General features: G+C 41.2%; 1 protein-coding gene across 2 annotated transcripts in view; it reads left to right on the top strand.

The window, feature by feature from the left end:
• Positions 1 to 13,623, top strand: part of gjc2.L (gap junction protein gamma 2 L homeolog) — a 53,963-nt gene extending 40,340 nt beyond the window's left edge. For both annotated transcript variants that reach the window (XM_041565751.1, XM_018267064.2), the window contains exon 2: positions 11,735 to 13,623. In XM_041565751.1, coding sequence (XP_041421685.1) covers positions 11,755 to 12,987 — 1,233 coding nt within the window. In that variant the 5' untranslated portion in view covers positions 11,735 to 11,754 and the 3' untranslated portion in view covers positions 12,988 to 13,623. The remainder of the gene's footprint in view (positions 1 to 11,734) is intronic.
• Positions 13,624 to 14,321: the final 698 nt, after the last annotated feature.

Genomic DNA, 14,321 nt, shown 5'->3' with positions numbered 1-14,321 from the left:
GTATAGATGCTTTGTACCCATCACAGAAATAACTTCTGCAGAACAAGCACAGACTTGTGGGGGAACAAATGTCTCAATCTGCTGCACAGTGACATTTGGTTACACACATTGTTATTGACAATTTCCATTCTTTTCCAACAAGAATTATGTTTGATTTAGGCAGATAAGATAAAGGGGAAAATGGGTAATCTGCAGAGGGCAGTGGGTTATAGGATAATGGGTTATAGAGATCTTCCGTTTGGCAGGGAGGGAACTTTCTGGCCGAAGGAACATTTTTAGTTAATTGTGTAACTTTCCTTGAGATTAGTGACAGCTCACGGCTCATTTCTAGGATCCTGTGAGTCACAGAGACAACTCGTAGAAGCCCAATTCCGCCGCACTCAAGGGATAATAACTAATAACTCCATCCACTGCTCAGTTTCCTATTCGGCATGTAGGAAGCACTCGTCCCCTTCCCATTAGTCACACATACGTGTCAGACACACATGGGCTCATTGTCATTGTCCCCCACATTTGGAGTTCCAAAATGTTTGAAACTGTAGAAACCACTTAGTTGCTCTTACCCCACATTAAGCACATTTACAACTGGCACAAATCTGGAGAAATTCTCTGGCAAACACCGGAGCCCACTAAATATCTTCATGCATTGCCTACCCCTTACTCTCTAGACAGAACCCTCTAGTCATACATATCTTGCCTCATTTACTCTGTGTGTCTATAAGAAAATACATATGATGATACCCAGTCAGAAAAATATGGAATATTATACTTTTCAACTATTTTCCGGCCCTCTGAGTGCATTCTTGGCATAAGCACTTTGTTACATCACAAAATTATGTGCAAAGGGACCATGAAATTGGCACTGAGTGTTGTGTAAGTAGAAAAGAAAAGCAATTTAGTAATTCCTTAGCTCTCCTTAGACCAGAGGTCCTCAACATTTTTATACCCATGAACAAACTCATATGCAGGGCTGGTACTATTGGTAGGACGAGTAGGCAATAGCCCGGCACGTACCTTTAACTGCTGCCTACCCCAGTCCAGTCTGGAGTCCTGTTTTTTGTGCACATGAGTGCGCCTAAGTGAGGGTGGCGTGTGCCGTGATGCCGCCGTCAGTGTGAAGGCGCGCGCTGAGTGAAGGGGCTTACCTGAGGCGCCCGGCCGGTCTGGCCCTGCTCTTATAGGATAAGTAAACCTTTAAAATAAGTGAATGTAAAACTGAAGAGGGTGCTGTTCTTAAAACTTTTGCAATGTACATTATTTATTTTCTTTTAATTCCAAGTTATTAAGGGATACATATACTGTTATTTTGAATGAATTTTGTTCCAACAGCGCCACCTGCTGGTCAGTTCCCCACCAGTCTGACCACCAAGTAGTCAAGGAAGTTGTCAGGAGAAAGAAAGAGGCTGCTCTGATGTTCTTCTGCTTAGGAAACCAATTAGAAACCTTTCTCAAATCTTTCCTAAGCAGAAGAACATCAGAGCAGCCTCTTTCTTTCTCCTGACAACTTCCTTGACTACTTGGTGGTCAGACTGGTGGGAAACTGACCAGCAGGTGGCGCTGTTGGAACAAAATTCATCCATATTAACAGCACATGTATCCCTGCTTAATATCTTGGAATTAAAAGAAAATAAATAATGAATGTAAATTGCAAAAGTTCTTAGAAAAACACTAATCAATTTTACACTTGTTTTAAAGGTTTACTTATTTTTTATGTAAAAGAGCATGGAAACAGTTCCTGTGGGTGCCAAATAAGGGCTGTGATTGGCTATCGGTAGCCCCAATGTGGACTGGCAGCCTACAGGAGACTCTGTTTGAAAGTACATCTGTTTTTTTTTTTTTTACAACCAAAACTTGCCTCCAAGCCTGGAATTAAAAAAAAAGCACCTGCTTTTAGGCCACAGGTAGCATACCTCCCAATTGTCCCGTTTTTAGAGGGACAGTCCCTCTGTTAACAGCTCAACCTGCAGTCCGTCATTTGTACTGGAAAGTCCTGTTTTTGTCTGCACTGAACAGCCAGATTGGCTTTTGGCCGACAGCCCAGAACTTTTGTAACAATTCCAAGATAAGTAAGTGTAACAATATAAGTTAACAGGTCCCTTGGGAAAAGTTAGACTCACAGTTTAAAGGGCAATTCACCTTCATTAGCAAAACTGTAATAACTGAAAAAAACACTGAAATATGTTCAAACTTTCATAACCCTGCCAAATGTTGTAAAACGAACATGGTAATGTCGAGTTCAAAATGCAGCTTTAAAGTTCCTATAATTGTATGATGGCAAAGGGCCTTTACCCCCTGTTTTCCGGAAGGTGTGGGTGGCATCTAGAGCTAAGCTTTTTAATCAAAGCAGCCTTTGGGTCTGCTGGATGTTTTTTTTATACGGCTGTATTTTTTGGGGATATATCAGGTGTTGATTCTTGTTTTTGAGTTACCCTAGTTATTCATTTAGGATTCAGCTGATATGATTGCTTGGCACCAATGAGGGGATCACAATATGGGCACATGAAGATCCGTTTATATCTACAGACCTTACATGTAGGACTTTCAGAACTGGCCCATCGCCCACCAGATATTGCTTGGATCAGCTTTGTGGGCTCCAACAAAAAAGGAGTTCCATCTAAAAATACAAAGCAACTTCCCCTGAAATTATAGCAAATAAGTTCCAAAATAACGGGCCAAGTAGCTCCTTGCTTAGTCACCTGCCCACATGAGAGAGCCCTGCAACTACTCTTTGTGCTAAATGTAAGAGGGCAGCAATTATATGTCTACTCCTGCATGTGGCAAATAATGCTTGTGGGTCTGAATGACATGTTAGTTAGGGTGGCATTGGGAATGCCTACGTGCCCAGGTCTTTTGCTCTACACACCCTTCCCTAACACTGGTAAATGAGCCCTAGAGGCTTTAGCAGCACAAGGTGAAGAAGTAGGATGAGGTGTGGACTTTAGGGGCAAGATAGTTCCACAGGCTGCCATGGGATTGGGCAGCTTTAAATAAACCAGAGGTCTCCAACCTTTTTTACCTGTGTGCCACAAATGTAAAAAGAGTTAGGAAGCAACACAGGCTTACAAAACATTCCTTGGTGGCGCAATATAAGGGCTGTGATTGGCTATTGGTAGCCTCTATATGGACTGGCAGCCTACAGGAGACTCTGTTTGGCAGTACAACTGGTTTTTATGCAACCAAAACTTGCCTCCAAACCAGAAATTCAAAAATAAGCATCTGCTTTGAGGCCACTGGGAGCAACATCCATGGGATTCACGAGCATTTGTTGGGGATCACCAATATAAATTAAGGGTGTCCTGCATCATATGTTTTGCCAAGCTTCCCCGCTTCCTCTGGATCAACTAGCAGTTAAGCAGGTTAAAATAGAGTTAAAAGGTTGAACTTGATGGACGTTTGTCTCTTTCAACCTAACTTACTATGTTCCTATGTATTAAACACAGCTCTAATAATACCAATCTATTTTTACATGTAGATGAATACACACCCCAGTCATTATTTAATGTAGAACAAGCCTCAGCCAGATCTGGTTTGCAGCCATCCCTCACCATTTTTTGCCAAGTCCTAAGCTCAGTACACATTTTCTAGCCCAAAATGTTGCCCCGGTGCAAACATTTCATTTCAATTATGTCTTTAACTTTTCACTCCCTCTCCAAAATACCCCCAGGGCTTAAATGTGGCTCATAGGGACACACTGGCAAAGATGAAGGCTGGATACAATAAAGGGATTTCCCAGGAGCAGAGGTAAGGCCACAAACAGTCCCTCTTCATATTACTGCTGCTTTGACTGGTAGCAATCTTGAATGGATATAGAACAAATAAACAATGCTAGATATCCTCATAAAATTTTCCTCACTGTCAGCTGGCAGAGATCTTCCAGTTGTTGGACTGCAACTCCCAAAAAACCTATGATCCACCCACTGCCCAGCCCCTTATTGAAAGTCTCATATGAAATATTGGCCCACAAGCAAAGTGTTTGTAGTTTAAACATACAGTAAATAAGGAATCCCTACTAGGGTTGCCACAAGGCTGGTATATTACAGGCCAAGTCAGTAGAAAGATACATTGAAAGGCCACAATTTTATTTCCAGAAAAGGTGTCAACCTTTATACCAGCCAAAGTGCCCCCAATTTAATAACTCCCTACTAGAAGAGGAGGAAGGAACCTCTTTTGTTGATGGCTGTTTCCCTGGGGCATAAGTAGAGGGAGATCACAACTAGGTGATGCTCCTATTTGATCAAACAGAAACATGTGACCTCCCCCCACCAACTAAATATAAGGCAGGTGAGTGGTCTACTTTTTTCTCTTAAACCCCTTTTAGGATTGAGGATTGGGTTTAGTCCTTAGACTGTGGGCAGTTTTAGATAATAGTCTAAGCTGGGCCTGGGGGCCCTGTAAATGTGTATTAGCCAGAGTATTACTAGCTAGCTCCAGGAGCTATAGATAGAGAGGACTGGGTAGCTAAGAAGCCTAAACGTCCACTAAAGAAATATTATATTAAAATTCAGAGGTGTAACTAGATGTTACTGGGCCCCACAGCAAATTAATTTTAGGGCCCCATCAGGAGGTTATCCATTTAACCAATAAATGTTGAAATTGTTCATTAAAGAAACAGTAACACCAAAAAATGTAAGTTTTAAGGTAATGAAAATATTATGTTCTGTTGCCTTGCACTGGTAAAACTGATCTGTTTGCTTCAGAAACACTACTATAGTTCATATAAACAAGCTACTGTGTTGCAATGGCGGGAATTGAAAAATGGCTATATGGCACAGGTTAACTTATGGATAACAGATAACACCATTAGACAGACAGAGATTATTTGCTATCTGCTGTGTAACCTGAGCCTTTTCTCCTTTAAATGGCTGCCCCCATTGCTACACACCAGCTTGTTTATATAAACTATAGTAGTGTTTCTGAAGCAAACACAGCAGTTTTACCAGTGCAGGGCAACACTGCATTATATTTTCATTACTTTAAAACACTTTTATTTTTTGACGTTACTGTTCCTTTAATTAGGGCTTCATGGGGCCCCTATACCTCCTGGGCTCCCTGCAGCCTCTGTATATACATCCGTGGTAGAGGTAGAACACATGCCCAGTAATGATGTGAGGGTAAACCAGCAGCCCCGCGGGTATCGGGCCGACTTCAGTGCGGGTTGCGGGTGGGTTTGGGTTAAGCTCTTCTTCCTTACACTGCTGGCTTCCTGCTTCCAGCACTCTTTTTTTATACCCTCACCCCGCCCCTTTTGTGACATCATCGGCAGGGCTGGTCGGTGTGGGTCTATATATAGATGGGAGGTGCCAGGTGTGGGTTGGGTGTGGGTTGAGTTTTTCTTGACCCGCACACAGGGTTGGACTGGAATATTGGGGCCCAAGGGGGCTGCATCCAGAAGGGCCCTCCTCGCAGTCACAGGGTCCCCTCCGAGTCCTGACTTCCCCCACTGCAGCCCCACTCCCCCTGCTCTGCACATGTGTGAACAGAGTTAAGCCACGTGCATGCACAAACACAGTGGCGCAGCCAATCAGGGGAGCAGGTCTTGGCCGGTGGGGGCCAATGAGGGCCAGGCCCACTGGGTTTTTTCCCAGGGGCCCGCCAGTCCAGTCCGACCCTACCCACAAATCACTAGTGCCTGGACCTCACCTGTTCCTTATCCAGGAGGGCCCTAAACCAGATCTAAACCAAATATAAATAAATTGATGTAAACCTGCTCCAAGCTCATTTGCAATTTACAATATTTCCTATTATTAGTAGTTTCTGAAATAGTAGTCGTTTTTTAACAGCTATACCAAGTTTCTGGTTCTCAGCAACCCTAGGATCGACTCACTATACGGGAAGTGGGGTCGCCGACACCTTCGAAAGCTGTTGAGTCAGAAGCTTGGCATTAGCAAAAACTGTTACTTATAAAATCACAAAAAATACATGAATTCATTTTCTGTATGTAAAGGCACTACTTATATGTATTTATATATTCAATATTAGCTATTTTATTTTATATATATATTATATATATTTAATTTGTTCTACCTGTTGCGTAATAATTCCAGTTACTGTTCATTTAAAAAATGACTATCACTCAGTAATCCTTTAGTAATTCAATTAACACATATGGGGGGATTTATATTAAAAGGCACACTGTTTTCCCGAGGTCAGTAACGCATAGCAACCAATCAGATGTTTGATCAATAATTGCCCCCTAGAATTATTAGACCATTCTTCAATATAGAGGTGCATGAGTGTTACTGGTCCTTTAAACAAGTAAAGGTACAGGGACCTGTTATCCAGAATGCTCGGGGCCTGGGGTTTCCAGATAACGGATCTTTCTGTTATTTCGATCTTCATAACTTAAGTCTACTAGAAAATCATGTAAACATTAAAGAAACCCAATAGGCTGGTTTTGCCTCTAATAAGGATTAATTATATCTTAGTTGGGATCAAGTACAAGTTACTGTTTTATTATTACACAGAAAAAGGAAATCATTTTTAATTTGGATAAAAAGGAGTCTATGTGGGACATTCACTAAGATTCGTAGTTGCGCTGGCGTCCACTTCGCCACACTTCGCCAGGTGTAGTTTCGCCAGCGCTCCGCAAATTCACTAAAATCCGAAGTTGCGCTCAGGGGTAGCGTAAGGTTGCGAAGTTGCGCTAGCGTTGATTCGCTTAGCAAAGCGAAGTTACGCTAGCGACGGTTAATTTGCATACAGTGACAAATTCAAATTTCAATGGAAGTATTCGCAGCAGCACTACACAAGTCTGGGAAACCCTCAAAACCTCAACTAAAATTTTTATTTTGCCCTACACATGTGCCCACTGTATAGTTAAGTTGCCATGAGTTAGGAAATGTAGGGGGGAAGGAGGGGAGCCCCAAAAATTTTTTAGATTTTCGATTTTTTCACCCTATCACCCATAATAAAGAAAAATGCCAGCGTTTTTTGGGACTTAGAATAAATTGTAACTTTTTTTGAAGCAATCCCTATCTACTCTATTGCGCTTCGCCTGGTCTGAGGTGGCGAAGGAGGTCTAGCATAAAAGTTAGCGTTCAGAACACTGCGCGCGTTAGTGAATTTGCGTAGTTACGTCTGGCGTAGCCAGGCGTAAGGGTGCAAAATGACACTAGCGAAGTTACGCCAGTGTTCGTTAGTGAATCGGTGAAGTAACGAAAATGCCCAACACTAGCGAATTCATGCTAGCGTTAGGCGCTTCGGCGCTTAGTGAATTTGCCCCTATGGGAGACAGCCATTATGTAATTCAGAGTTTCTGGATAGCAGGGCTTCTGGATAACGGATCCCAAACCTGTACTTCTTTTATGATGTTATGAAGTCTGTGGCTGGATGATAACCTGCTCTGGAGATTCCCCAGCATTATTAGCACATCTAATTACTAATGGGCACCATCCATCATTCCTAATAGTCCTCGTGCGTCTCAGAACCTTTCATTAAGGAAATATTTGCCTGTAGAAGGGAAGTGGGGGGTCACGGTGTGACTTCTGATAGTGAGAAAGAGATTTGGAAAGAGAATTAATTTTCCTGTCATCTTGGCCTCGGGTTTGGGGGGAGGCGAATAGGAAATCCAGCTTAAGCTACATGACTTATAACACTATAAGGTATAAGGGGTATCAGGCTCTTCTTATGATATTAAAGGAACTATATACCCCCCCCTTTTTTTTTTTTTTTTTTTTATAAATGAGCTCATTCAGTCGGCTTATGTAGAAAATGTGCACAAGTACTATCTGAACTTTTTTTCTAGTTTTTTTTGCCTACACAAAGTGACCTCATTCCTTTATATTGGAAGGAAACCATAATAATCATCAGTGACATTGAGGTTCAGCCGAAGGCCACACCTCCCAACATTTTGGAAATAGAAAGAGGGTCAAAAAGATTTGCTGGGAGGAGCGTGGCAATTTTTTTGACCACACCCCCTAATTACCATGTTAATTTTTACAAAATTTGTCAGGTTATGAAAGTTTGAACACATTTCAGTGGTTTTAATGTGTTATTACAGTTTTGCTAATGAAGGTAAATTGCCCTTGAAAGGGCATGTTCGCCTTCCAAACAATTTTTTTAGTTCAATTGTTTTCAGAAATAAAGACTTTTTTTCAATGAATTCAATTTTTTTTATTTTACCATTTTTTCAAAATATAAGTTTAAAGGATAAGTAAACTGTTAAAATAAGTGAATGTAGAATTGATGAGGATACTATTCTAAGCACTTTTGGCTTTTACATTTATTATTTATTTTCTTTTAATTCCAAGATATTAAGGGATACATGTGCTGTTTGTATAAATGAATTTTGTTACAACAGCGCCACCTGCTGGTCAGTTTCCCACCAGTCTGACCACCAAGTAGTCAAGGAAGTTGTCAGGAGAAAAATAGTAACATTGTAACATGTTAATATGTTACTATGTTACCGTTTTTTGAAATCTTTGTTCCTGTCCTGGTGTTTGAGTCTGACAGATCAGTAATTCAGGCGCAGATTCTGTTACAATTTTACAACATTTAGTTGATCCATTTCTCAGCAGCATCTCTGCAGTATCAGCAACTATTGTATCAAGTCTAACAGCTGCCTGTAATGAAACCCAGAGATTCTGCTCAGCAGGGACAAAGATAAGAAATGTATCAACTAAATGTATCAGTTTAGAACAGTTTACAGGGTCGGTGACCCCCCTCCCAGAGCTGCTTTAGAAGGTGAAAATGATACTTTACACTTCAATATTAGAAAAAGCATCACACATAGAAAATAGAAAGTAACTGGAAAAGGGTCATTATTTCTGGTGAACTATCTGAAACAACTAGGTGTTTGAAGGTGAACAACCCCTTTAAGCTCAAGTCACAGTTTCCCCAAGAGACCTGCTTATCTTAAATTGTTACAAATGTATATAAGTGCACCAGCCACGTATTCAGGGCTCTCTGCCAAAAGCCTATTAAGTTAGAAACGTTGTATCTATTTTTGGCTGTTTAGTGAAGGAGATCAAAGAGAAGGTTGGAACAATTCAGTTAAAAACCCGGGACTGTGGGTTGAGCTGTCAAAATTATAATTGTCCCACGAAAAACGGGACATTTGGAAGGTATGCCGAAGGCTAATGGAAAACACAAGGAGCTGAACTGATTTAGCCTGATCCCTATTTACAGATAAATATTTGTTGGAGCAGGGCAGCCCCACTCACTCCCATATATGGGCAAATAGCACATCCTGGTGCCCCTTCACCAAAAAGCAGGACTTTACCAAATGACTCATTTGTGACTCAAGCAGCGTCTTAGAAGGGTTCCCCGGTTATGTGTTAAACAAAAACATCAGTGACAGTTCCTAATCTTGTGATTTGTAATTTTGTAATGCATTGAGTTCAGGGCTGCTTCATAGGGGGTTGTCTAGGGCCTAGCAGGACAAGGGATACACTTCCAGCATAAAGAATGAAGCAACCCCAAAAATGGCAGATCCCCTGATTTTAATCTGCTGGGTGAGCACTAACATGTTCAATATTTTTTTCTCTTAAAGGAGTTGTTCACCTTTAAATCAACTTAGTATGATGCAGAGGGATATTCTGAGACAATTTGCAATTGTTTTTCATTTATTTCATTTATTACTTGTGGTTTTTGAGTTATTTAGCTTTTTATTCAGCAGCTCTCCAGTTTGTAATTTCATCCATATGGTTGCTAGGCTCCAAATTTCTATAGTAACCATGCATTGATTTGAATAAGAGACTGGAATATGAATAGGAGAGGCCTGAATAGAAAGAGGAGTAATAAAAAGTAACAATAAAAAATACATTTGTAGCCTTACAGAGCATTTGTTTTTTTAGATGGGGTCAGTGACCCCATTTGAAAGCTGGAAAGAGTCTGAACCCACTCTAGTAACCCCCCCAGTCTGTGCTTCAAACCCACCCGAATTTTGGGTATACCCCTACCCCTACACATCACTAATGTGCTCCCCTCCCAGTGGCCTTTTCCTACTCTTTGTATTGGATAATAAGCAGCAAAGCCCGGAACTCTCCTTCCAAGAAATAAAATCTCAGCTACAGATTTTTGATCACAACGTGTTTCTCTTCATTCTGCGATGATTCCAGTTTTAATTTTGGAATCTGTTATTGTAAGTACAGTATTTTTTAAGGACAAATTCCTGCACAATTTGGAGGAATTCCAAAGCCTATAGCAGGGCTGGCGAGTAAACAGACATGGGAAATCCTCCGGCATCAAAGTCTTCACACCACTTTCATGTCGTATCAGAGATGAGATTCAGGGTTCAATTTCCCAAAGTTTTTCATCATTTCTTTTTTTTTTCCACTGGCGGAAATATGTTCACCGAGAGGATTTGGACCATTAGGAAAGTACTTATGGGGTGAATCATTTAAATACCAGAGGTTACACAAACAGCACAGTATAGTGTTCATCATTTCTTTCATGTTGTGTACTCACTTCTACTGACATATTACACTAGATCTCTGATGATGAGGAAAAGCATAATTTGTGGAATCAATTACTATTCATTGTCTAAAAAAATTATTATATACGGAAGAATGTTTACATCACTACTCCTCTTACTGCTGCCGTCTTACCTTGCTTTATACAGACAGACAAACAGACTGATAGATAATAGTGCTTTTATACAGCCATTGTCCCAGAAGCACTATCTATCCCTCCAGAGACTATTATCCACTGTTACTATAGACACCATCTCTCCCTACTATACCTGTTATCCCACAGTCACACTCCCTTCCCAGAGACTATTATCCACTGTTACTATAGGCACCATCTCTCCCTACTATACCTGCTATCCCACAGTCACACTCCCTTCCCAGAGACTATTATCCACTGTTACTATAGGCACCATCTCTCCCTACTATACCTGCTATCCCACAGTCACACTCCCTTCCCAGAGGCTATTATCCACTGTTACTATAGGCACCATCTCTCCCTACTATACCTGCTATCCCACAGTCACACTCCCTTCCCAGAGACTATTATCCCACTGTTACTATAGGCACCATCTCTCCCTACTATACCTGCTATCCCACAGTCACACTCCCTTCCCAGAGACTATTATCCACTGTTACTATAGGCACCATCTCTCCCTACTATACCTGCTATCCCACAGTCACACTCCCTTCCCAGAGACTATTATCCCACTGTTACTATAGGCACCATCTCTCCCTACTATACCTGCTATCCCACAGTCACATTCCCTTCCCAGAGACTATTATCCACTGTTATTATAGACACCAACTCTCCCTACTATACCTGCTATCCCACAGTCACACTCCCTTCCCAGAGACTATTATCCACTGTTACTATAGGCACCATCTCTCCCTACTATACCTGCTATCCCACAGCCACAGTCCCTTCCCAGAGACTATTATCCCACTGATACTATAGGCACCATCTCTCCCTACTATACCTGCTATCCCACAGTCACACTCCCTTCCCAGAGACTATTATCCCACTGTTACTATAGACACATCTCTCCCTACTATACCTGCTATCCCACAGTCACACTCCCTTCCCAGAGACCATTATCCACTGTTACTATAGGCACCATCTCTCCCTACTATACCTGCTATCCCACAGTCACACTCCCTTCCCAGAGACTATTATTATTATTAATAATAATGTTATGATACACCTGTATGTTAGATTTTTACCTATAATAAAATGCAAAGAAACAAGTGTAGCTATTTTAAAATTGCCTTGTCTCATTTGATTTTGAAATGTAATGTTAATTATATTCGTTTCTGTTGTATTTTAGGTGATAAATGAATAGCCCTTATGCCCAATATGAGCTGGAGTTTTTTAACCCGTCTTTTAGAAGAAATTCACAATCACTCCACCTTTGTGGGGAAGGTGTGGCTCACAGTTCTGATCATCTTCAGGATAGTCCTGACGGCAGTAGGAGGGGAGTCTATTTATTCAGATGAACAGAGCAAGTTCATGTGTAACACTAAGCAGCCGGGCTGCGACAATGTCTGCTACGATTCCTTTGCTCCGCTTTCCCATGTTCGGTTTTGGGTCTTCCAGATCATCATGATTTCTACCCCTTCTGTAATGTATCTTGGCTATGCAATACACAAGATTGCCAGGTCTGCAGAAGAAGAACGCAGGCACAATTCATGTAGGAAGAAAAAGTCATGTTCCAAATGGCAGACAGACCAAAATGTTGAGGACCCAGAAGATGAGGAAGAGGAACCTATGATTTATGATGGCCCATCAGAGCCAGAGAAAGTGGAAAGCATAGAAAAAGAATGTAAAAAGCACGACGGTCGTAGACGTATCAAAGAGGAGGGATTAATGAAAATTTATGTTTTCCAGTTGGTGGCAAGAGCAATTTTTGAAGTGAGTTTTTTGGTAGGCCAATATTTTTTATATGGGTTTGAAGTCTTGCCCTTTTTTCAGTGCAGCACTAGACCATGTCCTCATATGGTTGACTGCTTTGTGTCACGACCAAAAGAGAAGACAGTTTTTCTCTTAATAATGTATGTGGTGAGTTGCCTTTGCTTGTTGCTCAATGTCTTCGAGATGTTGCACCTTGGCGTTGGTACTTTAAGAGATGCTCTTCGCAGCAAGAAAACTTCTAGAAACAAACATCCCCCATACAACTATTCTTATCCTAAGAACATCACTTGTCCTCCAGAATACAACATGGTGGTCAAATCGGACAAGTCTACCAAAATCCCAGTAAGCCTTATGGCGCTGGAACAGAACTTGGCCAACGTTGCTCAAGAACAAAACTGCACAAGCCCAGACGAAAACGCCCCTGCTGACCTTTCTGCTTTACATAAACATTTGAGAGTTGCTCAGGAACAATTAGATATAGCCTTTCAGAGCTATAACACTCACGTCAATGGCCATCCTTCCAGGACGAGTAGTCCAGCTTCTGGTGGGACAGTGGTGGACCAGAACAGAGCCAACACTGCTCATGAAAAGCAAGAAGCTAAGCCCAAAGCCAGTAGTAAAGCCAGTAGTACCAGTAGTAAAGAAGGAAAAACCTCCGTATGGATATAAACAGAACTTCAAATATCATTGCTGCAAATGCGCTGGTTTCATAAGTCCCACAAAAAGGAACATGGCTTTTCATTATTTGCTTCATGGATTATTTTTTTTTTATTTTTTTTTTATATTATTTCATTTTTAACAGTATTCAGTATTCATGGTTCTAACTATAAACAGACCTCAGTTTTTACTCAACATCAAGAACTTTTATCTGTGGCTGGGCGGAACCAAACCATAACAACATCTCCATATCTCCATACAACGTGGTCCTTTCCTTTTCCCAAAGACTGGAAAGTAGACTTAAATATCCAAACCATCATTGGATAGAACGTGGATGAGAAGAGTAACCAAAGGATATCTTATGTGTAAAAATGTCTTGTAACAAATGGCCTTTAGAGTATTGACTTGTTACTTTGTTAATATGTTTTGTTTTTTTTTAATTATGTTTTTATTGTTTTCCTTTTAAAACAAAAGTATGAATATGTTTAACAGGTGAATGACTGTATTATCACAGTTTTTTAGTCGGTGTAAAGCAAAAAATGCTTTTCTACTATCTCTTCCAAGCCCATTCTCAGATGTATATTTAATGCCAAATAGGAAACAGCCTGTGTTTTACTTGAAGCTGAAATTAAAATGTTCATCACCTTGGCTAAGGAATCTTACTAAGGTCTCAGGAAAGCATTTCAAATAGCAACAATTGGGTGGTTTACACTCTCAGCAGATATGTTGTAAGTTATAATACCGGGGGAGGGGGTTCACAAATGTGTCGGTAAAAAAAATGATTGTAAACATTTTGTATTCACGCCAACAAATTCAGAGGCACATTTTCTGATATTTTTGCCTCCATTTTGTCAGGTCTGCCTCTGCCCTATTTAAGGCCAGCCCTCAAATCACTCCAAAAAGTGTGGCATCGTCCCTAGCTAAGGGTTCCAGCTCTAGCCTCCTTGCCTTGTCTTGTCCTGTCCGGTTCTGCTCCAGTCCTGCTTTAAACCTTGCGTTGACTTGCCTGTTCCTACTCTGGTTGCAGTCCTGCTTTGATCTTTCCTTGCTTTAACCTTGCCTTGACCTTGCCCTGCTTTCCTTCCTATTCTGAATCTTGCTCTGCTCCTCACTCCAAACCTGACCTTGCCTTTATCTTATTTTGCCTTGATCTTGACCTGACCTTGCCTTCCTGCTTCCTGTTCTGACTTGTACCCTGTCTATATCTTCACATCTTGCTCTGCCTTTTCCTCCCTCTCTGGCTATCCAGTCACCTCTCTGGCTATCCAGTACTCTCCTGCTATCTGTCTCCTCCCGCTATCCAGTCCTCCCGCTATCCAGTCCTCCCACTATCCCGTCCTCCTGCT

Source organism: Xenopus laevis, chromosome 6L (assembly GCF_017654675.1).
Source record: "Xenopus laevis strain J_2021 chromosome 6L, Xenopus_laevis_v10.1, whole genome shotgun sequence".
In the NCBI taxonomy this organism is placed as follows: Eukaryota; Metazoa; Chordata; class Amphibia; order Anura; family Pipidae; genus Xenopus; species Xenopus laevis.
Note: the sequence above shows the minus strand (reverse complement) of the source record. Positions and strands in the feature narration are given on the sequence as shown.